At 37.9% G+C, this 26,461-nt stretch overlaps 4 protein-coding genes across 5 annotated transcripts; 3 read left to right on the top strand and 1 right to left on the bottom strand.

The window, feature by feature from the left end:
- Window positions 1–1,543: 1,543 nt before the first annotated feature.
- Window positions 1,544–6,640, top strand: LOC137007644 (dual specificity protein phosphatase 13B-like). Its single transcript, XM_067369238.1, has 4 exons — window positions 1,544–1,844; window positions 3,382–3,540; window positions 3,793–4,013; window positions 6,258–6,640. Exons 2-4 carry the CDS (start codon window positions 3,413–3,415, stop codon window positions 6,458–6,460), a joined length of 552 nt encoding a protein of 183 aa, XP_067225339.1. The 5' UTR covers window positions 1,544–1,844; window positions 3,382–3,412; the 3' UTR covers window positions 6,461–6,640.
- A 607-nt stretch (window positions 6,641–7,247) lies between these two features.
- LOC137008289 (dual specificity phosphatase 29-like) lies at window positions 7,248–9,130 on the top strand. Its single transcript, XM_067370259.1, has 3 exons — window positions 7,248–7,372; window positions 8,431–8,648; window positions 8,916–9,130. Exons 1-3 carry the CDS (start codon window positions 7,248–7,250, stop codon window positions 9,128–9,130), a joined length of 558 nt encoding a protein of 185 aa, XP_067226360.1.
- A 1,177-nt stretch (window positions 9,131–10,307) lies between these two features.
- LOC137007643 (dual specificity phosphatase 29-like) lies at window positions 10,308–12,803 on the top strand. The gene is made up of 3 exons (XM_067369237.1): window positions 10,308–10,654; window positions 12,152–12,375; window positions 12,519–12,803. The coding sequence occupies exons 1-3, from the start codon at window positions 10,494–10,496 to the stop codon at window positions 12,749–12,751; spliced, it is 618 nt and encodes a 205-aa protein (XP_067225338.1). The 5' UTR covers window positions 10,308–10,493; the 3' UTR covers window positions 12,752–12,803.
- Window positions 12,804–12,929: 126 nt separating this feature from the next.
- On the bottom strand, window positions 12,930–25,706 carry adkb (adenosine kinase b). 2 transcript variants are annotated; one of them, XM_067369235.1, is made up of 11 exons: window positions 25,624–25,706; window positions 23,506–23,580; window positions 23,321–23,374; window positions 22,076–22,154; window positions 21,811–21,983; window positions 15,695–15,803; window positions 15,370–15,540; window positions 15,225–15,260; window positions 15,010–15,124; window positions 13,767–13,853; window positions 12,930–13,573 (listed from the first exon to the last, which is right to left on the bottom strand). In XM_067369235.1, the coding sequence occupies exons 1-11, from the start codon at window positions 25,689–25,691 to the stop codon at window positions 13,449–13,451; spliced, it is 1,092 nt and encodes a 363-aa protein (XP_067225336.1). In that variant the 5' UTR covers window positions 25,692–25,706; the 3' UTR covers window positions 12,930–13,448. The 2 variants fall into 2 exon arrangements, with proteins under 2 accessions (XP_067225336.1, XP_067225337.1); XM_067369236.1 differs by lacking the exon at window positions 25,624–25,706 and adding an exon at window positions 25,008–25,534.
- Between the last annotated feature and the right edge of the window lie 755 nt (window positions 25,707–26,461).

The following is a 26,461-nucleotide window of genomic DNA, read 5'->3' as shown; positions in this document are numbered from 1 at the left end:
AACTTTGTCTCAGATGTTTTTCCTAAAACTGACCCAATCAGTCAACAGTTGTTAGTATAGAGTTATAGAGTATAAAATGAATCCAGACAGCAGTTCAGATCGTTTGATGAGAAATGTTTGAGATCATATTTGGCTCTTCTGAAGCTCTAGAGGAAGCTCTCTCAAAGTTATGAACAAACGTTCTTCCAGTAATGTTATCTGGTCTTTAATAATGTTCTCAAAACATTAGCACAAAAAACATTTATACATCGTTCATGGAACGTTTCGGTTAAACGTTCGTGCAACATTTTTTTGAATGTTACTAGTTTCAGAAGAACATTCAGAGAACATTCAAAAGTAACATTCGCATGTTTGAAGAATGATGAAATGGAATGTTCCCCTAACATTTGCATAACCGAAAAAACATTTTGATCCCTCATTTTCTGAGGAGAAACATCTGAGAAGTGGTTTGGGTTGAGGTGAGAATCACATGCATGCATACAGTCTATATATGGTCACATGATTGCATGCACTGAGAGGGTAAAACATGATGTCATATCTCATTTAAATCAGCTTCAGTTATGATGTGAATGTTTAGATATTTTAAAATGTGTGTGTTTGACGTACATGCATGATGTTGGTGGACTGGTTAAATATGTGAACTTATTTTTTGAGGATGTCGAAGTGGAACGCTGGGGTTAAAGGTCGCCGGTGGTGTGACCATTCCGGAGCAGAAGACAGTGACCTGTAACAAACACAGGAAGAGCTTTAGACAGCTGTGAACATACACTAGCGTTCAAAGGCTTAGGGTCAGTCAGATTTTATAATGTTTTTAAAAGAAGTCTCTTCTGCTCTCAAAGGCTGCATTTATTTGATCAAAAATGCAGTAAAAATAGTGAAATAATATTATAATTCAAAATAACAGTTTTCTATGTGAATATATAGTAAAGTTAATTTATTTCTGTGATCAAAGCTGAATTTTCAGCATCATTACTCCAGTCTTCAGTGTCACATGATCCTTCAGAAATCATTCTAATGTGATGATTTGAAGAAACATTTATGATTATTATCAATGTTGAAATCTGCTTCAGATTTCAGCAGAAACTGACATTTTATTTTTCAGGATTCTTTGATGAATCAAAAGCTCAAAAGAACAGCATTTTCTATTTAAATAGAATCTTTTATAACATTATAAATGTCACATTTTTTAATGCATCCTTGCTGAATAAAAATATTAATTTATTTCAAAATCAAACAAATCGTACCGACCTCAATCTTTTCAAAGATAGTGTGAATTGTGCATTAAATTATATGTTGGGGCAAAATTGCTGGCAAAAATTGTTGCTGACTAAATACAGCAGTTCATCAAAGTTGTCCTAAGACAAGAACGGGTTTTGCATTTTGGTTTTAGGACAACTTTGATATATATTAAATAAACAGTTTGTTATAAATAAAAAGCAGCTGTGCAGCAAAGCGAATGAACTCACTTGTGTTGAGAGTGAAGTGTTGACAGATGACGAGGATGTATTTTTATCTGGCCGCTGTGGGAATGAGGTTGTCTAATTTAAGACGCCGTTACTCGGACACAGATGAGGGCGACTGCGGTGTGTGAAAATAAGCAGAATCATTCCTCTGTATTCATTATAATCAGTGTGATATTATAGAGGATGATCTTCATCTGATGATCTTTTATGGTTTCATCTGCTGGTGCTTCTGGATCAGGAACCTGAAGAAAGAGTGTTTACAGCAGCCTGAAACACATTATACATATAAATAGATAAAGTCATCAGATTGAGCAACACGTCATACACACACACACACACACACACACACGCGCGCGCCGACGAGCTGCTCCTCAACACACTGTGAGTCTGTCTGTGCTTGAAAATGTGTTTTAGATTCATTCAAATAGATGCATTTTCTTGAGTATATACTGCTAGTGTTACATGTGTGCTTTATGGATAAATACTTGATTTGCAATGTTATTTGATCACAGGCATGCTTATGATGGCACTTCATTAATTATAACTTGATTAATTACACAAAGAGAGAAACAGAGTTAGTCAACTTTTCAATGCAAAAATGATTTTCTTACTCAGTATTTTTTGCTTATTTTCCAAAACAAATATCAAAGCATTTTTAAATCAAGATACATTTACTTGAATTGAAAAATGACAAGGTATTAGGTCTTGAAAAAATCAAAAATATAAAAATTTTTTGTAAGTTTAGACTTGAAAGAAGAAATAAATATCTGCCAAATGGGTAAGAAAAACAAACTTAATTCAAAGAGAAAACACGTTTTATTTTGGGTACACTTTATTTTAAGGTTACACAGTAAAATTGTACTTACTTAAATAAGTACTCAGTAATATTAATTACATGTACTTACTATAGAGTTACAGTTAGGGTTAGTTAATTGTAATTATGCATAATTTACTGTTATTAATATAGTAACGTGTAACTACGTCACCTTTAAACAAAGTATTTAAAATATTTGTTCTTGTTTTAAGCAAAAACTTGCTTAATTTTGATATATATTTTCTTAAAACAAGACTTTATATCTTATGTCATTTTGTTGCTTAATTAAAAGTATCTTGAGTTAAGAATAAGATATTTTAATGAAAAACAAGACCAAAAAAATACTGAGTAAGAAAATTATTTTGGGCAAAAAATTATATGTGTCAAAATGTTTAATATTTAAGTAATTTTTAACACTTATTTTTTAGGTAAGACAAAGCAACTGAAACCATAAAACATTGCATTATTCATCTAATCATTGCTAATACTTTGTGGCAAGTTTTACACAAACAATTTGGTTAAATATAATGGTCTTAAATATTCATACAGACCTGAAAACTAGCAGTAATCTATTATCAGCTGTACATCCCATTGTTTCCAAAGGTGAATTTTCCATCGTACAGTGGTAAAACTTGATGTTTGATTTAAAAACAATTACTCAAATAAAAATGAAAATGTACCTTCATGTTGTTTTTGTGACCATGTGACTAGCCTTTTTTCCATAAAAAAGGAGTTTTGCAGGATGTCTGAGCTGGTGTTTCCTATTTAATCACAGTGTGAATATCAAAATCTGAAAAGGACAAAAATAGCATTAAGTATATTCTTTTAAAATCTAATTTGTGCTTGCATATATTCAAACATACAATGTTGTGATTGGTGATAAGATACATGAGAAAGGTGCTTGGGGTCGATGACGGTGTCAAAACACTTGGAGAGCTGTTGTTTTCAGTGAATAATAACTTTAATTTAACCTATCCTTCAATAAAGGACTAGAGTCACATGCACTACTGTTATGGTGTTTGTTTTGCCTTTTTGTAAATAATTTTTGGATGACCGAAAAGAACAAGATCTGTTCGTTTCTTTATGTTTCTCATGTCTATCCAGCGGCAGGACAGGTGTACAGCGGCGGGCCGATATGCCACGTGACGGGGACGGCAGGTACGAGACGCCTCCAGCCTCTGAGCTCCAGAGACTGCTGTGGGTCAAACCCGGAACCAGCGGCCATCTAGACGAGGTCAGACCTGGAATATACATCGGAGACATGTAAGAAAATCAACCTGTATCTGAGTTGATTTTTGGGGAAAGGAGGTATTTCATATTCAAAAGAAAGAGAGTCATTACAAAATCTTTGTTTAGTATATATCCAGGACGGGATAAATATATATTTGAGATGTATTTTTGTGTTTCCTGAAACTCTTGGACACATTTTCTACTACTGTTAAACTGTAAATATGAAATTAAAAAAGGTATATAACAAGTGTCTGTCTGTATGCGTTGTGACTGAATCTCATTCAGGTATGCAGCGAAGGACAAACACATGCTACAGTCGCTGAACATCACATTCGTGCTGAACGCAGCTCACGGGAAGTTCAACGTTAACACAGGAGCCAGTTACTACAGAGACACTAAAATCACGTATCATGGCGTGGAGGCGTTTGATATGCCCTCATTTGACTTGAGCCCCTTCTTCTACTCCGCTGCCAAGTTCATCAAGAGTGCCATGAGCACCCCTGGAGGTGAGGAGAGAAAACACACTGATGGACAACATCAGCTAAACTAATGCAGAATTCACTGGGAAATTAAATTATATTTAACATGAAGAAAATTACGTCAGGTTTTAGGACCATTAAGATTTTTTGCATCATGATATTACTTTCATGGGTCATTTTATATGGAGCCCCACACATCAGATGCAGGAAAAAAATAGTAGGCTAAATCGTGCACATGATTTACTAATTCGTTCCCTCGATTTGCTAAATAGTACACACAATTTACTAATTCGTTCGCTCGATTTGCTAAATAGTATGCACAATTTACTAATTCGTTCCCTTGATTTGCTAAATAGTACTCACAATTTACTAATTCGTTCCCTCGATTTGCTAAATCGTACGCACAATTTACTAACTAGTTCCCTCGATTTATAAATCATGCACCAATTTACTAACTCATTCCCTCGATTTGCTAAATAATGTGCACGATTTACAAATTCGTTCCCTTGTTTTGCTAAATTGTACGAACAATTTACTAATTCGTTCCCTCGATTTGCTAAATATTACACACAATTTACTAATTCGTTCCCTTGATTTGCTAAATCATGCACCAATTTACTAATTCGTTCCTTTGATTTGATAAATAGTACACACAATTTACTAATTCGTTCCCTCGATTTGCTAAATAGTACACGCAATTAATTAATTCGTTCCCTTGATTTGCTAAATAGTATGCACAATTTACTAATTCGTTCCCTCGATTTGCTAAATCGTACGCACAATTTACTAACTAGTTCCCTCGATTTATAAATCATGCACCAATTTACTAATTCATTCCCTCGATTTGCTAAATCATGTGCACGATTTACAAATTCGTTCCCTTGTTTTGCTAAATTGTACGAACAATTTACTAATTCGTTCCCTCGATTTGCTAAATATTACACACAATTTACTAATTCGTTCCCTTGATTTGCTAAATCATGCACCAATTTACTAATTCGTTCCCTTGATTTGATAAAAAGTATACACAATTTACTAATTCGTTCCCTTGATTTGCTAAATAGTACACGCAATTTACTAATTCGTTCCCTTGATTTGCTAAATAGTATGCACAATTTACTAATTTGTTCCCTCGATTTGCTAAATAGTACGCACAATTTACAAATTTATTCCCTCGATTTGCTAAATAGTACGCACAATTTACAAATTTGTTCCCTCGATTTGCTAAATAGTACACGCAATTTACTAATTCGTTCCCTTGATTTGCTCAAATCATGCACCAATTTACTAATTCGTTCCCTCGATGTATAAATCGTGCACATGATTTACTAACTAGTCCCCTCGATTTATAAATCATGCATACAATTTACTGATTCGTTCCCTCGATTTGCTAAATAATACACGCAATTTACTAATTCGTTCCCTTGATTTGCTAAATCATGCACCAATTTACTAATTCGTTCCCTTGATTTGATAAATAGTACACACAATTTACTTATTCGTTCCCTCGATTTGCTAAATAGTACACGCAATTTACTAATTCGTTCCCTTGATTTGCTAAATAGTATGCACAATTTACTAATTCGTTCCCTCGATTTGCTAAATAGTACGCACAATTTACAAATTTGTTCCCTCGATTTGCTAAATAGTACACGCAATTTACTAATTTGTTCCCTTGATTTGCTCAAATCATGCACCAATTTACTAATTCGTTCCCTCGATGTATAAATCGTGCACATGATTTACTAACTAGTCCCCTCGATTTATAAATCATGCATACAATTTACTGATTCGTTCCCTCAATTTGCTAAATAATACACACAATTCACTAATTTGTTCCCTTGATTTGCTAAATAGTAAGCACAATTTACTAATTCGTTCCCTTGATTTATAAATTATGCATACGATTTACTGATTCGTTCCCTCGATTTGCTCAATTATGCACATGATTTATAAATCAAGGGAATTAGTCAATCATGCACACGATTTACTTTTTTTCCTGCGTGTCATGTAAATTAAAAAAAAAAAATGTATGGCAGAGCATTTGAGGGAGGAACATGTGCTTAAAAGCCTTGACAACAATGTCAAATATTTCTTCATACAAAATATAATTTACTTGTATACTTTATGCAAAACATAACTTAAAAAATAATGATCAAAATAAATATAATTTTCATAATTTCTTTTGATTTGTGGATGAAATATGATCAGGATATGTTTTTGATAAATTCGTAAAAAAAATTGTAGACATTTATATTGTTTTTTTTCTAGGTAAGGTGCTTGTGCACTGCGCAATGGGTTTGAGTCGCTCATCATCGCTGGTATTGGCGTATCTGATGATCCACGAGGACATGACGCTGGTGGAAGCCATTAAAGCCGTCGCACAACACAGAAATATCTGCCCAAACTCTGGCTTCTTAGAACAACTGCGAGAACTGGACAAAAAACTGCACTACCAGAGCACTGCCCTGTAACACTGGACAGACACATTCACATCATGTTTAATGATCAGAAATACACTACATTAGGTACAGTAACAGAGTTATTGATGTGCAAAAAGTTACTCAACGATGATGACAATTCCTTGACAGAAATGCATGCCATAAACACACATAATGGAATTACATGATTTGATACAGGATTTAATTTCTCAATTAAAGCGATGTCTTTTTTTTAAGTTGTTGTATGTATTTTTTTGCTGTGCTCGAAATGCATTCTATTCCTGCTTAATGTTCAGAGTCACTGTAAAGTAATAGATTCACAGGTTAAAAACACTCTAGTGCTTTCCACATAACAAATGGGAGGGAAGAGGTTGAAAAAATATATTAAAATATATGCATATATTTAATATATTAAAATGTTAATATATGTCATCCTGATATCAAACTTCTTTTGAATTTTGATTTCATGATGGCTTTAATATATTTTACCAAGTATACTTTATTAAAAGAACACATTTAATATGTAAATCATCTAGCTGAAGGAACTTCAATTCAAAGATCTCAAAGATTCTCAGCTGTCTGTCTGTTTGTGTCTCTCATCTATATTTACCACTTTGACTCGCAAAGAGGCCAAAATAGAGACACGTATCACTTACTCCATCACACAATCACACACAAACGTGGCTCTACGTAGATGACAGACCTACGAGGAGTTTAGAGAAACACGTGAGTTTGTTAAGAACTGAAACGCAAAAACACTTTAATACAATGCATTGACATGTATTTTCTTATTGTACATTAAGCTCTTTTATTTCAAAGGATGAGCACACAGGACGTTGGATATGAGACTCCTCCCATCTGTGACCTTTTGACCCTCCTGCTAAAGAACCGACGACCCTCCGGCGCCTATAATGAAGTCTGGCCCAACATCTACATCAGTGATGCGTACGTATTATACCATAAGACTCGAATGCAACGCTTTTAATCGTTTGAGGTGCGCTGAATAATCTTTTATCTTTCATTATGACGGAGTCGTAAATGTTTTCCACTTTGACTAGAAAAGAAATGAACATTACTTTTGACGTTTGCAGTACAAAAACTTTAAAATGATGAATGCACAAGAATATCAGAAGGAAAATTAATAAAATTTATATTCTAAGAATGTTTCGCTAATGTTAACATTAAGTAATTTCTGAATGTTTTCAGAACATTCAAAATATCTAATGTTTTAAAAAACTTTTTTTCCTGGTTATACGAATGTTAAGGGAACATTCTATTTTACAATTTTGCAAACATTATGGGAACGTTACTTTTGAGCCTTCTCTGAATGTTCTGAAAAAAGTAGCAACATTTAAAAAACGTCTTTCTGAATGTTTTCAGAATGTTCGAAATTTTAAATGTTTTAAAATGTTTGCAAAAAAATATTTATTATACATTGTTCATGGAATGTTTTTTTTTCTGAAATGTTTTAGTTTAACATTCATGTAACGTTTTTTAAACATTTTACATTCTGAAAACTTATAACGTTTTTTAAAAAAAAACGTTTTTTTTTTTTTTTAAATTGGACATTTCGAACGTTCTGAAAACATTCAGAAATACATTTTTTAAATGTTGCTACTTTTTTCAAAAGATTCAAAAGTAACGTTCCCATAATGTTTGAAGAATTATAAACTGGAATGTTCCTGTAATTTCTGAATGTTTTGCGACTTTATATCTCAATTCTGACAATTCTATATTTAAATTCTGACTGAAGTATTTCAGACACATGATAGCTTGGGCTAAAGAACAGATTTATCCATTGTTCGCTGTAATTTTTATGTCTGCAATAGCTCAAAAATCTCATTCATGCTTGCATTACGTTCAGGAATGGCTCCTTTAGATGTACAGTGCCAGGTTTGACATGACTGATCACAAATGCAATTAGTTCTCATGCATCATATGACAGATGTCAAGCTTGATTTGAGAGCTACTGCAGAAAATTAACTCTTGATTGACTCTCTCAGACCAACAGCAAGAGACAAGACGCTTCTACACCGTCTAGGAATCACTCACATCATCAACGCTGCACATGGACCTGCTCACATCGACACTGGAGCTGATTTCTACTCGGACACAAGCGTAGAGTATCACGGCGTGGAGGCACCAGACAACAGAGACTTTGATATCACACCGTTTTTCTACCCCACAGCCAGTTTCATTCATAAAGCTCTGTCGCAGCAAAGTAAGACATTGTGCACTTTCATACTAAGAGTTTGCATTGTGTACACAGCATGCTTCCGAATGTGCCTGTGATGTTTTATTAACGTGCATTTAAATTTGAATGCATTTAAATTGACTATTTACTTTCTGAGGTCTTGTTGAGAATGATTCGTCAGTGACGCTGAATACCGTTTTACTCGAATACGAAATAAAATGGCTTGCAAATAGCATCTACAGTCTGAAATAGATTAAACATGCATGTGTGATGGTAGTTTAATTTGTTTTTCAGGAGAGGTGAAGGTATTGGTTCATTGTGCCAGAGGAGTGAGTCGTTCAGCGACGTTAGTTTTGGCGTATCTGATGATATATGAAAAACTCACAATCGCAGAAGCCATTAATGCGGTTTGCCCCCACCGGAACATTCTACCCAACGCTGGATTCCTTCAACAGCTCCGTCAGCTGGACTCAAACCTCAACCTGCAGAGGAAAAATGGGAGCTATTAGTATAAACTAACAGGCAACTGTATTAACTAATTTAACAAATTGTAAATAAAACATAGAATTGCAGTTTATATTATGATATAGGACGAATGAATAGGAAAATATAGAAGCTTGTTTCCGCCACTGAATAAAAAATAAAACGGTAACTGAAAATGTTGAGAATAACGTCATTAAATTACGAGAAAAAGTTGTTAAATTACGAGAACAAATTCGTTAAATTATGAGAAAAATGTCATTAAATTTCGAGAAAAAAAAGTCGAGATAAAATGTTGAGAATCAACTCATTAAAATATGAGGAAAAAGTCGTTAAATTTCGAGAAAAAAAGTCGAGATAAAATGTTGAGAATAGTCATTAAATTACGAGAAAAAGTCATTAAATTACGAGAACAAATTCGTTAAACAAATTCGAGAAAAAAGTCGTTCAATTATGAGAACAAATTTGTAATTTAACGAATTTGCTCTCGTAATTTAACAACTTTTTTCTCGTAATTTAATGACTTTATTCTCAACATTTTATCTCGCTTTTTTCTCGAAATTTAACGACTTTTTATCTCGCAATTGACTTTATTTCTTGTAATTGAGTTTATATCTCGCAATTCTGACTTTATTACTCGCAATTGTGAGTTTATAACTCACAATTCTTACTTTATTTCTCGTAATTGTGAGTTTATAATACGCAATTCTGACTTTTCTCACAATTGTGAGTTTATATCTCGCAATTCTGACATAACTTGCAATTCTAACTATTTCTCGCAATTGCAAGTTTATATCTCGCAATTCTGACATTATAACTTGCAAATCTGACTTTATTTCTCACAATTGCGAGTTTATATCTCGCAATTGTGAAAAAATAAGTCGGAATTGTGCAATGTAAACTCGCAATTGTGAGAAAACGAATTTTGAGAAAAAAGTCGTAATTACCTTTTTTATTTTTTTATTTAGTGGCAGAATCAAGCTTCCATAGGAAAATGATGATTAAAGGAAAATAATTCTTAAATCATGATGCTTGAGTTTATTCATTTGGGTTCAGTTTGGTGATGCAAGTCTTGTATCAGTCAAATCTTTCAATGTGTGCTTTCGGTGTTCAGCCCATAGGTTCAGCCCTATCTCTAGTGAGACACAGAGGGAGCATACCGCTAAAAATAACCAAGAATTCAATACCCACCTCTGCTGTGGTCAGGCCAAAGCAGTCCACTCAGCTCACCTCTCAAACCAACCTGAACACAAAAATACAGAGAAAGAGAACACGTTCTGACACCGATTCTGATGATTTACATCTGAAATGGGACGTCTTTCTCCGTTCAACTCTGGTTTTGGGTCTTATATTTACCATCTTATGCTGTTTTAAACGAATGCGCGGTTGAAAATGACCTCACGGAGGAAGTTTGGGGTGAAGTCTGAGGTGAGTGAAGTGAAAGAGGAATATGTGACACCAAACGGATACGAGTTGGAGAAACACCTCACGCATGGCAGCGTCGCCTACACACACGTCAATGAGGTCTGGCCCAACGTCTACATTGGAAACGAGTGAGTCGTTTCATTTGACTTACCCTAATATGAATTGTGATGCTTAATGCAGGATGAACATTTACCCAATTATAGTATTGCGTTTTAAACACTCACCCAGAAATGTGAGGTAGATTGAAGGCAACAGACATAATTTAAAACCCTAACGGCCGTTAACGGTCGTTCTGTTAAAGCGCGCGCTTAAAGGGACAGTTCATCATTTACTCACCCTCAAGTTGTTCCAAACTTGAATGTCTTTCTTCTGAGAAGAAGATATTTTGAAGAATGTCGGTAACCAAACAGTTGATAGGAAAAAATACTATGGAAGTTATCGGGGCCTATCATATGGAAGTCAAACAGGTTTAGAACAACATTAGGGTGATTAAAAGGCCTTTTTTAATTTTTGGGTTAACCATCCTTTTAATTAGCGTTCTGTCGTCATAACCGCAGCGCGCGTTTTAAAGTCTTAAAGGGTTAGTTCACCCAAAAATGAAAATAATGTCATTAATTACTCACCCTCATGTCGTTCCACTTCCATAGGACCTTTGTTAATCTTCGGAACACAAATTAAGATATTTTTTATGAAATCCAATGGCTCAGTGAGGCCTTCATAGCCAGCAATGAATTTCCTCTCTCAAGATCCGTTAATGCTCTAAAAACATAATTTAAATCAGTTCATGTGAGTACAGTGGTTCAATATTAATTTTATAAAGCCATGAGAATATTTGGTGCGCCAAAAAAACTAAATAATGACTTATATAGCGATGGCCAATTTCAAAACACTGCTTCATGAAGCTTCGGAGCGTTATGAATCAGCGGTTTGGAGCGCCAAAGATTTCAGCAGTTTGGTGGTTTGACGCGCGATCCAAATCATGATTCGATACGCTGATTCATTATGCTCCGAAGCTTCCTGAAGCAGTGTTTTGAAATCGGCCATCACTGTAAGTTGTTATTTTGAGGAAATGTCATCGCTGGCAATGCAGGCCTCACTGAGCCATCGGATTTCAACAAAAATATCTTAATTTGTGTTCCGAAGATTAACTACTAGGTCTTACGGGTGTGGAACGGCATGAGGGTGAGTAATTAATAACATTATTTTCATTTTTGGGTAAACTAACCCTTTAAAGGGATAGGCTAGTTTACCCAAAAATTATCCCATGATTTACTCACCCTCAAGCCATCCATCTTCTTTCAGAAAAAACACAATTGGAGATATGTTTAAAAATATCCTTAGTCCTCCAAGGTTTATAATGTGAATGGATATTTTTATATATATCTCCGATTGTGTTCGCCTAAAAGAAGATAGTCATATTCACCTAGGATGGCTTGAGGGTGAGTAAATCATAGGATAATTTTCATTTTTGGGTGAACTATTCCTTGAAGGATTTTCATTTGCTGTGAGAAATTGCTCTGAAAGTTATATCGTTCCTCATGTGATTTTTATTGTTTATGTAGTCTGAACTACTTTACAAATAGCCTACTTTACCTGGACTAGTCTAAGCTGTTGTTTCTGTGAAGAGAGACTGCGAAAGACCGATACAAGCTGAAGACAATGGGCATCACACACATCTTGAACGCTGCGGAGGGCGAGTGGAACAGTGTGGACACGGGCGCAGAATACTATAGAGACATGGACGTGCATTACTACGGGATCACAGCGGAGGACGTTCCCACATTCAACCTCAGCCAGTACTTCTATTCTGCTGCTGAATACATCCATCAGACCCTCACAAACCCACAAAGTGAGTTATTTTAGCACAATCGAAACACTGTTATAGTTACTTCATCTGTTTAAGCATCCCAGGATGCACCTCATGAAGTTGGTTAATGTCCCACCCACCACACACACCTCTGGGTGAGGTTGCCATATTGTTTATTTCTTCAGATAAGCTTCTTGTTCACTGTGTGATGGGCCGCAGTCGCTCGGCCACACTCTTCTTGGCTTACTTGATGATCTACGAGAACATGACGGTTGTAGACGCCATCGATCACGTCAAACGGCGGCGACGCATCATCCCAAACTGGGGTTTCCTGAAGCAGCTGAGAGAGCTGGATGAACACCTGCTTGAGCAGAGAGGAGCTCAAAACACACAAGCGGAGAAGAGCGCAGACACTTAAACATCCAAACCAAAAACATTTACAAATATTAGATGGGTTTCAGTTTCTAATATTTCAGTTAGTATTTCCTGATGTATAAAGTGGTGCTTGCAAAGCAGCCAGCAAATAGTGTTAGGTAGGTTTATGTTTATTCTTGTTCTATGACAATGAAACACACTTTAAAACACAGATGTACAACTTTGCTACAATTAAAATCTTTTTATTAGACTGGTCAGATGAACGGTCATGTTCCAGAAGCAGAAAGAGTAAGTGGAAAAATGTTTCCACATCAGATACAGCTTATGCATATTCAAACATTGTGCGTTTAAGATACAATTTGGCATTTCATAATAACGTAGACCTGAAAGACAAAAACGTGCTAGGCAAAAATTCCATTATATTATAATCCTGTTAATTTACGACTATTATTTTAGAAAATATAAATGCACTTAAAATGATATGGATCTTTAATAGATTAAATATAGAATTATATTGCAATGTAGCATAAAAAAACAGATCAAAGACAATTCGTACTTTAACACAAATTCATCGGAGTGTACGTAATGTGGTCGTCGCAATCCTGATAAATGCCCGTTTTACAGGAAATGTGTGTAAACGAATGTAGAGGCACGCAGGTTGTGTTGCTGGAATTTCAGCAAAAGAAAGATGAGATGGAAAGATTCCATATTGGGATCGGGTATGAGAGGATGTGAGGGAGTTATTGGAAATCAGGTTTTTCAGGGAAGGTGCAGCCCGCCCGCCGGATGATAACATTGGCTGCGTAGTGACCTGCACGGATACACTCTTCCACCGGCTTCTCCTGAACCAACTCCGACAGGAACCCTGTAGGACACACAAACAGTTAAATAGTAGTTAAATGTTAAAACTACTGCATTGAATTAAATGTGAAATTAAGTATTTTCTTGTAAAACATACTCCAATAATGTTTGTTTACGTATGATATTAAAGAGTCCACAGTTAATAAACACTGAATTAATAACTATAATTTTCTAAAATGATTTGCTTGATCATTTACCTCCCACAAAAGCATCACCAGCACCATTAGTGTCCACAATGTCGTTCTGGTCGATGTCTAAAACAGGAAACACTTTCACTTTATCACCTAAAAGAAGACAGAGACAATAAATATAGCTGCGAGCAGCAATTATCAGGGTTCAAGCAATTTAAGGCCTTTAAGCACATGCATAAAAAGGTATAATGTTTTATTTAGCAAGCCTGTAACCATCTCCATCATAGATGGAAAAGCAGCAAAAGCAGGCAATTTACCATAGGAAATATATGGTTTATAAAGCTATTTAACAGTTATCGAGGTTGAGCCAAAAACCTAGGACTAGTTCGCCAAAGTTGATTTCAAAATAATCTCCAATATTTAACGAACAATTTGATGGACAGTGGCGGTCCTAGAGGCAAAGTTGCTCAGAATGAGGTGTTCTACCATACAGTATGAATAACGTGGGCGAAAAATTGTGTTACACGATTAAATCGTGTGATAGCTGCTCAAAATTCATTGGCTAATGGTGGACATGTTTTTTGAGATACATCAATGTCCTCATAGACAATCAACACACCTCAGACAAAGACACTGCATGCCAATTTTTAAGTGAATCGAACTAACAGTGAAGTAGTTATAGCCATTTTCATGTTTTTTTTCCTGTTATAGTGCCAGCAAGTGGCCAGTCGCCACGTCCTTTTTCATGTGACCTCAGAATGAGCTCTTACACAAGTGTACCAAATTTGGTGAAAATATCTCATTCCGTTCACAAGTTATAGCCATTTTAGTAAAAGTGGCTCCACTCGCTTCAAACGTTTTGACCCTTAGAGACCGTGAATCAAAATTTCAACTCTTTTTTGATAATTATTGGCAAACAGACTCCAGAGAATCTCACTGCACTGGTTTGGTTCCAGTCAGGCGAAAATCCTAAGACTAATTAGCAAAAATATGTTTTTCAAAAAATCCAAAATTTTGCCAAGCGAACAATGAGCAAATCCGAGGCGTGCATTATGTCTGTCTTGAGCCAAGGATTCCATCAATAAAAGACACGAGTGATTGCCGTGGTTTTTTTTTTCTGCTGTAGCACCCCTATCAGGCCGATCGGTGCGAGCCTTGGTGATGTTGTAGACGGTGTGAGTACTACCAGCCCTCATACGACTTACGGTTTGGTCTGATCACTTTTAGGGGAGAATGATTATCCTTGGAAATTTTAACATATGGAAGATAACTCATGTGAGTCAGCACAGACACTGTTTGACGGACGTACCCACAGTGGCCACCGTGTCCTCTCTGCCCTGAGTGAAGACCACAATCCTCTGCCTGTTCTTATTGAATTTGGGCAGAGACTGAACCCTCCGCGCGATCTCAGCAATGTCTTCTGTCTGCAGGAACACCAGGTCATTATACAGAAATGAGAGCGTGTTACAGGAGTAGAACATTCAAAAATCTACATGAAACGCCATTACAGTATTTTTGACTCACCTCAAAGCCTTGCTCCTTCGCAAATGTAGCGGCTTCCTGTAAAACAAACATCATCAGAATCATCAAAAAGATGAACGAAGGGCTTACGGGTACTTCATTTTTGGGTTTAAAGATCTGCAGACACCCTGATGATCTTAAGACTCACCGTCTCGTTTCCGAAGATGATGTCAACGTACGGCATGACCTTCATCAGCGGCTCTTTGAAGAACTGGCTAATGAAGGGGGCCGAGAGGTTGAGACCGAAGATCTTGTTGTTGACAGATGCGTGTTTGGCCACTTTGAGAATGGATTCTGGAGACACGGTCAGGAAAAAACCCTGGAGGAATGAGATGAGGATTTTAACCAGGAAAAGTGTTGGATTATTCAACATGGCACAAGGTTTCGGTTCTTGACATCATTAGTTTCCTGCATAAGTTACAGCTGCTCATTTGCACATTCAAACAAGCAAAAATCAAATGTGAAGCACTTACTGCGATGTAGTAAACTTGAGCTTTCTCCACCAGACTCCAGTTGCTGTCGACATCCAGATGTTTCTCTTTATTATAGCAGTTCGCTGCTGCCAGGTTTGCAACCAGAGACCTGCAAACACACAGTGATTGTCATACAAGTTTCAATCTGAAAATTACAAAAGATTTTATTTTAAATAAATGCTTGAACTTTCTTGAAATTTCATCAAAGATGAAATGTCACAGTTTCCATAAAAATATATAGCAGCAAAACTGTTCCCTTTCGTGGGAACTATCGACGCTACGTCGAATGACGTGATGGGAACCCTCTGCATTTTGTGTTCGTGAAGCACCTCTGTATCCAACCAATGAGGAAACGTGACGTCAGAGGCGGGTGACGTCACGGACCAGGAAACTATAAAGCATACCCAGAACAAAGAACGCTAGCTTCTGTTGTCTTCAGCAAGCGCTCTCTGTATCTTGTGTGTCTTATTTGGTGTTGTTTGTCTTATCACATATAAATAATCACGATCTCTTCGTCTGAGGACAAGAGTATCTCACACCAATCCATATATTTATATATAAAAAAGACACGTATTATGGCGAGAAACAGCAGTGAAGTGGGAGTGAATGCCCAGGCAGCTCTCGAGGGAGCCGTCTGTGTGCACTGTAAAAACTCACTCTCAGGACACTGTGCTCCAGTGTTCCCCGCGGATCGGGTCCGCTTCTGCTGAGGCAGGGCGGAGGTTCCGTTCGTGGGGTTCACAAATGGATCTGACAGAGGGGTTAGAGACGGGCGCCGCCCTTTCTCTGCCTTCACCTGCCAGGTTCAGTGCCGTCTCCCAGGTGGAAGCACGCTCTGCGGTTTCTTCCCCCGGGTTGAGGCACCGATACTCGTCCAGCTCTGAGGAGGTGGATATTGTGATATCGATCTGAGGATCGCCACCTCACACTCACACATATATCGTGTTTCAAAATCACACGTTTATAACAAATCAATCGTGAACAGCAGTTTGATTTTCCCCCTGTGCTACACTACAAAGCGAGTGGGGATACACACGATTTATGTGTCGTTTGCTTGGAGTGGAGCATGCACGTCAGCTCAAAAAAAAAAAAAAAAACTGACAGTGACAGTGTTCATTCATAGAAATGTCCCGAAGAAAAGTATGCACTAGCGGGAGTTTTGTAGCTCCACTCCTGTTGGCTTTATTCTCGAGGGAATAAAAGTCTAAGCTCGGATCTCGCGCTTGCCGAGGCAGCGCGTGGATTGGGTTTTCATTAAAGAATGTATGGCTCGGATCTCGCGTTGCCGAGGCAGCGTGTAGATTAAGTCTGCAAGAATGAATATACGGCTCGGGTCTTGCGTTTGCCGAGGCTGCGCATGTATCACGTGTCCGTAATTATGCATGTGTATGTATATGTGTATATATTTATATATTAAGGGATCTGAGCAGACGGGAGTTTCCCTTTCTCTCTTTCCCTAAAATACCTTGCGAATTATTACGAGCTATAATTCTTTTTTGTATTCTAAATATATTCAGTCTGTTCAAAAATATATATATTTATATAAGAACTGGCTGCATTTAATTTGAGGATTAAATGAAATATTGAATACATTAAATTCTGAGGAATTTAAAAGAAAGTGTCGCCACCCATGGTCCCCCGCAGAAAGCTTGGGGACAGGGACAGGCGACACAGCCGAAGTCTTTGTGGGGTAACACAGATCTGCGGACTGTAATTACCACCAAGAAGGCTTCGAAGAAGTCCTGATGCCAGTGGTGCGGGACATTGGAGGGCAGTCCCCTCCAGAGAGGGTTGGGTATTAAAATACTTGGTACTCATCCCTCTTTGGCGCCCTCAGGGGCCGTTCTGCTAACCCTGCCACCCAGTGTGCTTCAGGGCGCAGCGGTCTCCACCGATCCTCCGAGGAGGGCCGGTCATCACTTGATTCGGCTGTTCCTTGCCGGTTCGCCGCTTCAGGGTGCCGAGTCAAGTGTTCAAAAAACACCAGAGGCCAGTCTCGAGAGACTGGTTCCCTTTGTAAATAAGGCAGAATGGAAACTTCTCCCAAATATTTCAAAAAGGGTGCTGCTCACAATAGAAAAGGGTTACAAATTCGGGTCTCGCCCGCCCCAGTTTAATGGGGTCCTTCCCACAGTGGTGGCCCCGAGCAGTCTCTGGTAATGGAACAGGAGGTTATGACGCTCTTGCAAAAAGGAGCTATAGAAGGGGTTCTCCTCCCAGCAAGCTGTCAGGGTTTTACAACCTATACTTCATTGTTCCAAAGAAGGGACAGATCAGGTCCGAGGAGCTGGTTTGTTGTGATAGACCTGAAAGATGCTTACTTTCATGTATCCATCCATCCTTCTCATAGGAAGTTCCTCAGGTTTGCTTTCGGGGACAAAGCTTACCAATACAGGGTTCTTCCTTTCAGCCTATCATTATCACCCACGAAGTGCGTGGATGCAGCGCTGGCTCCATTGAGACTCCAGGGCATCTGCGTGCTGAACTATATCGACGATTGGTTGATATTAGCTCAAACAGAACAGTTGGCAGTTCAACATCGAGATGTTGTTCTGTCGCACATGAAAAAGCTTGGGCTGAGGCTCAATGCCAAAAAGAGTGTGCTGGTTCCGAGTCAGATTGCAAACTATCTAGGAGTAATCTGGGATTCTACCACGATGCAGGCGCAGCTGTCTCCTGCTCGTGTGAATTCCATTCTCGGAGCCGTGAATGGGGTGAAGTTAGGCCAGTCACTCACTGTAAAACAGTTTCAGAGACTGTTGGGTCTGATGGCAGCTGCGTCCAACGTTATTACTATTGGCCTTCTGCACATGAGACCCTTACAGTGGAGGCTCAGGACCAAGGGGTTTTCCCTGAGGGGAAATCCTTTTCGCATGATCAAAGTCACGCGGCGATGCCTTCGTGCTCTGGTCATGTGGAAAAAGCCTTGGTTCCTGTCCCAGAACCCATGTTTGGGACTTCTCGTCGTCGCGTAATGCTTACGACGGATGCTTCCCTCATGGGCTGGGGGGCAATCATGAGTGGTCGCTCAGCTCAGGGTCTCTGGGAGGACCATCAGTTCCTGGCACTTAAATCGGCTGGAAATGATGGTGGTATTTCTTGCAGTAAAATACTTCTTCCCAGACCTGAGGGCATTAAAATGTGGGAGCAGACGCCCTGTCAAGGCAGGGGCCGAGGCCCGGGGAATGGAGTCTCCATACTGAGGTGTGGAGCTCACTTTGGAAAACTTTGGTCGAGCTGAAATCGACCTATTTGCTTCAGGGGAATCAACCCAGTGTCCACTGTGGTTCTCCCTATCTCATTCAGCACCACTGGGTCTGGATGCCATGGTACAGACGTGGCCGAGGCTGCGTCTGTATGCATTTCCCCGTTCGCTCTGCTCCCGGGAGTTCTGGAGAAAGTACGCCAGGAAGGGGTCAGTCTAATATTGATAGCCCTGTACTGGCCAACCAAAATATGGTTCTCAGACCTAGTGTCACTTCTAGATGGCTCCCTGATGGAGCTTCCTCTCAGGCAGGACCTCCTGTCTCAAGCGGGCGGCATGATAATTCATCCACGCCCAGAACTATGGAGACTGTGGGCCTGGCCTCTGAGGGGGCCAGGCTCATAGATGCTGCTCTCCCAACTGAGGTTGTGGAGACCATACTCCACTCCAGAGCTCCCTCCACGAGGAAGTGTATGCGGCCATTTTGGCCATACTCCTCTGGGGGATTCCTCGGTAGGTCGAGACCCCCTTTTTTATACGCTTCCTCCGTGGTACTCTGAGACTGAGGCCTTCAGTACGTACAAGGACTCCGGCCTGGGACTTGGCCGTGGTATTAGAAGGGTTAGCCGAGGCTCCCTTCTACCCACTAGAGGAAGTTTCAGAGAAATTCCTCACCCTTAAAAACCATATTTCTACTGGCTATTTCATCTCTTAAAAGAATAGGAGATCTTCAAGCACTTTCAGCTGCTTCTTTGTGTTTGGAATTTGCACCTGGAATGGTCAAAGCGTTCCTGCACACTAGACCAGGCTATATGCCTAAGGTCCCCACCAAAGTCCCAGGTTCCATCGTACTTTAGGCCTTCCATCTTCCTCCATTTACAACTTCGGATCAGGAGAAACTCAATCTGCTCTGCCCAGTGAGGGCTTTAGATGCATATGTCCACAGAGCTGCCCTGTGGGGAAAAACAGATCAATTGTTTGTGTGTTTTATGGGTCTCATTAGAAAGGAGGTCCAGCATCTAAGCAGAGAATGAGCAAGTGGGTGGTCGAGGCTATCTCACTTGCTTATGAGGGGGCCGGACAGCCATCTCCATTAGCTGTCCGTGTTCACTCGACTAGGGGTATGGCGGCCTCAAAGGCCTTAATGTCAGGAGTATCCATTAATGACATATGTGGTTCTGCTGGATGATCATCCCAGCACACATTTATTGGTTTTACAACCTGGATGTAGGCTCCTCTCCGGGGTCCTCAGTTCTGTCTACAAGATAACAGACAGGTACTTGGTGATACGGCGTAGTTGGGATAGCGTTCCCATCACGTCATTCGACGTAGCGTCGATAGTTCCCACGAAAGGGAACGTCTCGGGTTACAGATGTAACCCCTGTTCCCCGAGTAAGGGAACGAGACGCTACGTCACGTTGCCGTACCCCCGGCATACCTGTGAGCGTCTTGCTTCAGACATATTCCAGAAGCTAGCGTTCTTTGTTCTGGGTATGCTTTATAGTTTCCTGGTCCGTGACGTCACCCGCCTCTGACGTCACGTTTCCTCATTGGTTGGATACAGAGGTGCTTCACGAACACAAAATGCAGAGGGTTCCCATCACGTCATTCGACGTAGCGTCTCGTTCCCTTACTCAGGGAACAGGGGTTACATCTGTAACCCGAGACGTTTTTAATATTATTTGAGCATCAGATCATCATATTAGAATGATTTCTGAAGGATCATGTGACACTGAAGACTGGAGTAATGATGCTGAAAATTCAGCTTTGATCACAGGAATAAATTAGTAGGGCTGGGTAAAATAAAATATAAATTTCTCGATTTTAATCGATTCTCATTTTTACGAACCGATATCAATTCCTAAATCCCAAGAATCGATTAGTCTAGTCTGTTTTCAGTTGATGAATGAGCAGAATATGCAGCTCCTCCCATCCAATAAATCACAATAATCTTTGTTACTTTTGATATGAAGCAAAGTCTCAGATTTCAAATGACGTCCATCTTATTATGAGATTCAAAAAATAAATACCGTTTTGGCGCTGTTTAATGTGGCGTGACGGATCGCTTTAGCGCCTCAGTTAAAGAGAAGCATGTGATCATCTCCTCCGCTTTAATACCAGTTACAGCGAAATAAACATGAACATCTGAAGGTATGTTAAAATATACAGTACAACTTACTGAAATCCGTATCATGTCTCGTGTAATCGCTCAATCAGTGCTTCAACCTCAATAAAACAGCTTCAATGTCACGTGACGTCACATTTACCTCAGAAAAACATATTCAGTGACCATAAACTCATTAGTCAGCTAGAAAAGTGAACTCTAAAAAGCATCATTCTGATAAATATGGCTATGCACCGTTATATATTCATTATAATGTTCTTCAATATTTAATGCACGTTTGAATAAATCAGTTATGACAGCCGCGATTTAAATGTTTATATTTCAAAAAACTAATTGGAGTAGAAATATGATTATGTAATTCTAAACTTTATTTATAATAAAAACATCATTGAGTGTAATTTAAGTGTTTATATATGAACAAGTTAATTTAATCTTCAATATTATTATAGTAGCACCAGCTGACTCTCATGTGTAGTTTACAGCATTAGTGGAGAGATTCTTTCCTCTAGAAAATTTGCCATGTGCTGAAACTGAAATACATCCAAAATAATCGATATCAAATCGAATCTAAATCGTAATCGAATGCATGTGAATCAAATCATGAAAATTGTGTCAATACTCAGCCCTATAAATTACACTTTTCTATACATTCACATAGAAAACAGCTGTTTTACATTGTAAAATAATTTCACTATTTTTGATCAAATTAAATGCAGCTTTGGTGATCAGAAGAGATTTTTCAAAAATCTTTTGAATGTCAAACGCTGCATTGCTCGTGTTTCTGACCTGTTGTCTCCAGTAATGCAGGCCGCACACGTTCCTGTCGGTTCTTGACTTTGTTCATAATAATGAGCGTCAACATGAGCTTCAGCTGCTTTCTTCTTCAGAATCTCGCCAAAGTGATCCGTACCGATACAGCCGAAGAAAGTGGCCACCTTATGCGGCTCCTGGATCATCCACTGAGAGAGAGAAGATATCAAACACACAATATTATTATCCAGTTCTGATGGTTCCTTCTCATCATTTCCATATATGTGAGTTCCAGACCCACCTGAGCAATTTTGACAGAGTTCTGTGTGGATCCACCAGCATGATACTCCACTTTACTCTTATTCACGATCTCATCAAACCTGCAGCACGGATATGAGTGTTAGTGAGATCCTGATACAGCTCAGGTTTGATTCCTGCATATGAACAGAAGGAGCTGCTGCTCTCTGCAGGTCACAGATGGTACTAAAACAACATTTAATAAATACTCTTTACTGTAGTTTACACACAAACATCAGTAGGGCTGAGTGATAGAGTTTATATCGTCATAGATATATATTTGAGCTGATGATGAAGAGAAAGAAAATATGGCGATAAAATAACTAAAATGCTATAACTCGTGAATGGAATGAGATATTTTCACCAAATTTGGCACACCTATGTAAGAGTTCATTATGTGGTCACATGAAAAAGCACGTGGCAACTGGCCACTTGGTGGCGCTATAACAGGGGGAAAAAAAAACATGAAAATGGTTATAACTACATCTTTTTCTAAATTGTATTTTCTAGTTTGTATTGTCTTTAGCTTTCATAATATAATATAACTGGCTGGACAATTACATCAAATATTTATGATGCACTACTAGTCAAAAGTTTGGAACAATTAAGATTTTTTTTTATGCTTTTGAAATAAGTCTCTTCTGCTCACCAAGGCTGCATTTAATATGTTATATTATGAAATATTTTTACAATTTAAATTTAGATTTTTCAATTTATTCCTGTGATCAAAGCTGAATTTTCAGCATCATTACTCCAGTATTCAGTGTCACATGATCCTTCAGAAATTATTTTTCATTATCATTTCTTATTATTTTCAATGTTGAAATCAGTTGTACTGCTTCATATTGTTGTGGAAACCATGATACTACAATTCAAAAGTTTAGGGTAAAAAATATTATAAATAAATAAATATACAGTAAAGACACATTAAACTGATCAAAAGTAAATTTATAATGTTACAAAAGATTCTATTTCAAATAAATTCTGTTCTTTTGAACTTTCTATTTATCAAAGAATCCTAAAAAATATATACATCACAGTTTCTACAAAAATATGAAATCTATTCATATAGAAAAACAGTTAATAATATTTCACAATATTACAGTTTTCCTGTATTTTTGATCAAATAAATGCGACCTTGATGAGCAGAACAGACTTCTTTCAAAAATATCAAAAATCTTAAATATTCCAAACAAAAAAAGATTTTGCTGGTGATATAAAATAAGCGTTACATGATGATGTCACTCACAAAGCTTTATGTTTCTCCTCTGCCAGGATCTGATCATTGGGCTTCAATCCATACCTGCACACACACACACAGATGAATAATAACACTAACAGAGCTCAGGTCGTGTGATCACAGAAGCGTATCGATCATAAGAACAGCAGTGCACGTATGACCTTTAAACACACGCAGTTACAATAACTACTCACTTATCCAGAAAATCCTTATCCACCACCGCAGAGATGTCCAGCAGCGGATTCCCCATCCCGAACAGAGCATTCTGACTGCAAACACACGCACAGACAGGAGGAAATCATCTCACAGTCATGCACTGATAAAGCACTGCATTTTCTCTGGAGTTTGACAGCCTCAGACCTCATTCACTTTAACTGCATGCATAAGAACAGCATGAACATTCTGCTAATTCCTTCATTCCTGAGGGAACTATTCCTTTAATATCCATTCTGAGACAGTAACAGGTGGAGGTCACATGATCGGGTTTCAGTAATGCTGCCTTTGAGACTTGAACCGTCGGAATGGATGGTGGGTTTATTAGCCGAAGACCAGAATTCCTGCTCTTTAACATACAGTGAAATTGATATTGTAGAAGGTTGTTGGTTCTAAACCACTGGTGAGAAGTGACTTACCCGTCTAATATTAGCCTGACAAATGTCCATTTTACACACCAAACCAGTTGCATTTCATGTCAACTTTTAATACAAACTTGCAAAATGGTCACAGCAAAAATATATTAACATGCTTTTTAGTATTAACATTGTGAAAAGTTCATACACCCTGAAATCTAATGTTTTAACATATACTGTGTTTAATGGGTTGTGTTTACGGCACAGAGCACATGCTATAGTGCTGACTAAACACACACACACTTTACATCTATCTTTGTGAGGACATTCATTGGCACAATGCAATCTGTAGCTCCTAACTCGAACCGTTACCCTAAACCGACCCTAAACCTAATTATAACCTGATCCCTAAAACCAAGTCTTGACCCTATAACAGGTATTTAAGGGCTCAGAAAGTGAGGACTGGTCAAAATGTCCTCGCTTTACTCTTTTTGTCCTCACTCCGATGGTCTAAAACTCAAACTGGTCCTCAAAATGATATCTGTACAATTAAACACACACACACACATGACTAATATCCTGAAAACACACAGGTTGGCCAATATTCTTAATCGCATTACATATACAAGCATCAACTTGTCATTCCAGTTCTGCGATTTTCAAAATCTATCAACAGCCATATAAAAAAAAAAAAGAAAAAAAGATATATATATATATAAATAATACACACATATACATATAATACACACATATTCATTATATACACACATTATATTATATATACACATTTATATCATTATTTACATATTTATTTACATATGATTATTATTTACATATGATACAAACATAATGTATGTGTGTCATCAACTAATAAAGTGTATTTATGTATTTATATATATATATATATATATATATATATATATATATATATATATATATATATATATATATATATATAAAATGAATATACACACACACACACACACACACATACATACATAAATGCACAGGTTCAATAAGAAAATTGCCACATGATGAAATAAAGCATGTTGCATCATCATAAAGACACAGAATGCCCAAACCGGAAGCACACAAACACAGAGCCTGACCCTGGAATGATCACTTACCTGACGGTAGGCATGATTACACACTTTGATTGTCTGCAGTAAAAGTGATTCTGTGCTCTCGCGCCCCGTCCACGCTACGAGCGCGTGCGATCAGTCTCCCCACACTCCAAATACAACCCGGAAGCCGAAATCGACTCCAGAGCTCCAGATGATTGGTTATGTCACATGCATGGGCGAATCTATCACTCTGGTTGGCTGACAAGCCCACATGAGTTTTTAAGGTCTGAAATGTTACTATCATAACATGTGCAGCGCGGCCACTGCAGGAGAGATTAAAAACAACATGCATATGACGTGATGAAACACATGATGCACGCGCAGAGGAGTGGATGCACGCGCTGGTACATTTTGTTCAGGCAGTGAAACCACTATCAAAAACAAACTGCGATGCGTGTTTAAGATATGCCTTTGTGTAACTTCTGCAGGTCAAATCATGAATTACTCGAGTGCAGGACGCATGTCGGTGTTTTCAGTGATCATATCATCTGGTGTGTGTGTGTGTTTTATGTGATGAAATGAAAACACCTCCTACCTGATCTCGACATGATTCTCAGATACACACACTGACTAAACAGACTCGCAATCAAAGCACTGAGTGTGTGTTTTTTGTGTTTACCTCAATGTCTTCTTGTTCTGCGTGTTTTTCTGCGCGCGCGAGCCGTCAGTACACTCACACACCGACATCTTCTGCTCTCACACTGACACACACGAGCTGCTCTCAGATCAGTTTGCTGCCCCTACATTGCCATCTTTTATTTTGTTCTAATGTATTTAGCAAGTTGCATTCATTAATTCCATCATGCAGTTTACATCAAAATATTACTTATTTCTCCTGGCTCTGTAATCATTTCCATAAAACCATGGTTGATACACTTATTTATATTACTTGTATTATGTACTGGCACAAATATAAGTTAGATTTGTTGCATGTGTTCAGAAAAACTAACAGAAGATGAGCTCAGATTTAATTGCAATATTAAAGGATAATTGAGTTTGTAAGAGTTTCAAATGTATATAGTGTAAATATTTCACTTAAAATATACTGGAGAAAATAATACTATTTAATATATATATATATATATATATATATATACACAATTTTTAATTAAAAAAATATTTTCCACTAATTTCTCCTTAATTATTTTTATTTATAAATTACCGATAACCGATATATTGACCAATAAATCTAAATTCATAACCATCATGGCAGACAAGTGTTTCAGCTGAAGGAAGTAATCCATTATTTATCGGCTTTAAAATATCGGCCACATTTTCTTATTGTGCCGATAACAATAACATTAAAAATTAACATATATCGGCTAATAACCGATAATTCTTTATATTTGAAAGCAGATGACCGATATATCTTGGCCGATAAATCTAAACACAAATTTTTATATCATTTTTGAGAGCCTGATTACAAAAACAAAAGTCTCGCCATTAAAATCCAAGTC

Source organism: Chanodichthys erythropterus, chromosome 19 (genome assembly GCF_024489055.1).
Source record: "Chanodichthys erythropterus isolate Z2021 chromosome 19, ASM2448905v1, whole genome shotgun sequence".
Lineage (NCBI taxonomy): Eukaryota > Metazoa > Chordata > Actinopteri > Cypriniformes > Xenocyprididae > Chanodichthys > Chanodichthys erythropterus.
The sequence above is the reverse complement of the archived record's forward strand: the minus strand, read 5'-3'. Positions and strand labels throughout refer to the sequence as shown.

Bases quoted from the DNA above. Each gene is read 5' to 3' on its own strand.
- LOC137008289 (XM_067370259.1), top strand. From the start codon at position 7,248: ATGAGCACACAGGACGTTGGATATGAGACTCCTCCCATCTGTGACCTT. The intron at 7,373-8,430 runs GTACGTATTATA...TGACTCTCTCAG, and splicing joins AACATCTACATCAGTGATGC to ACCAACAGCAAGAGACAAGA. The intron at 8,649-8,915 runs GTAAGACATTGT...TTTGTTTTTCAG, and splicing joins TAAAGCTCTGTCGCAGCAAA to GAGAGGTGAAGGTATTGGTT.
- LOC137007643 (XM_067369237.1), top strand. From the start codon at position 10,494: ATGACCTCACGGAGGAAGTTTGGGGTGAAGTCTGAGGTGAGTGAAGTG. The intron at 10,655-12,151 runs GTGAGTCGTTTC...GTTTCTGTGAAG, and splicing joins AACGTCTACATTGGAAACGA to AGAGACTGCGAAAGACCGAT. The intron at 12,376-12,518 runs GTGAGTTATTTT...TTATTTCTTCAG, and splicing joins GACCCTCACAAACCCACAAA to ATAAGCTTCTTGTTCACTGT.
- adkb (XM_067369235.1), bottom strand. From the start codon at position 25,691: ATGTCGGTGTGTGAGTGTACTGACGGCTCGCGCGCGCAGAAAAACACG. The intron at 15,804-21,810 runs GTCAGAAACACG...GTGTGTTTGCAG, and splicing joins TGCATTACTGGAGACAACAG to GTCTCTGGTTGCAAACCTGG. The intron at 13,854-15,009 runs GTACGTCCGTCA...GTCTTCTTTTAG, and splicing joins GGACACGGTGGCCACTGTGG to GTGATAAAGTGAAAGTGTTT.
- LOC137007644 (XM_067369238.1), top strand. From the start codon at position 3,413: ATGCCACGTGACGGGGACGGCAGGTACGAGACGCCTCCAGCCTCTGAG. The intron at 3,541-3,792 runs GTAAGAAAATCA...AATCTCATTCAG, and splicing joins GGAATATACATCGGAGACAT to GTATGCAGCGAAGGACAAAC. The intron at 4,014-6,257 runs GTGAGGAGAGAA...TTTTTTTTCTAG, and splicing joins TGCCATGAGCACCCCTGGAG to GTAAGGTGCTTGTGCACTGC.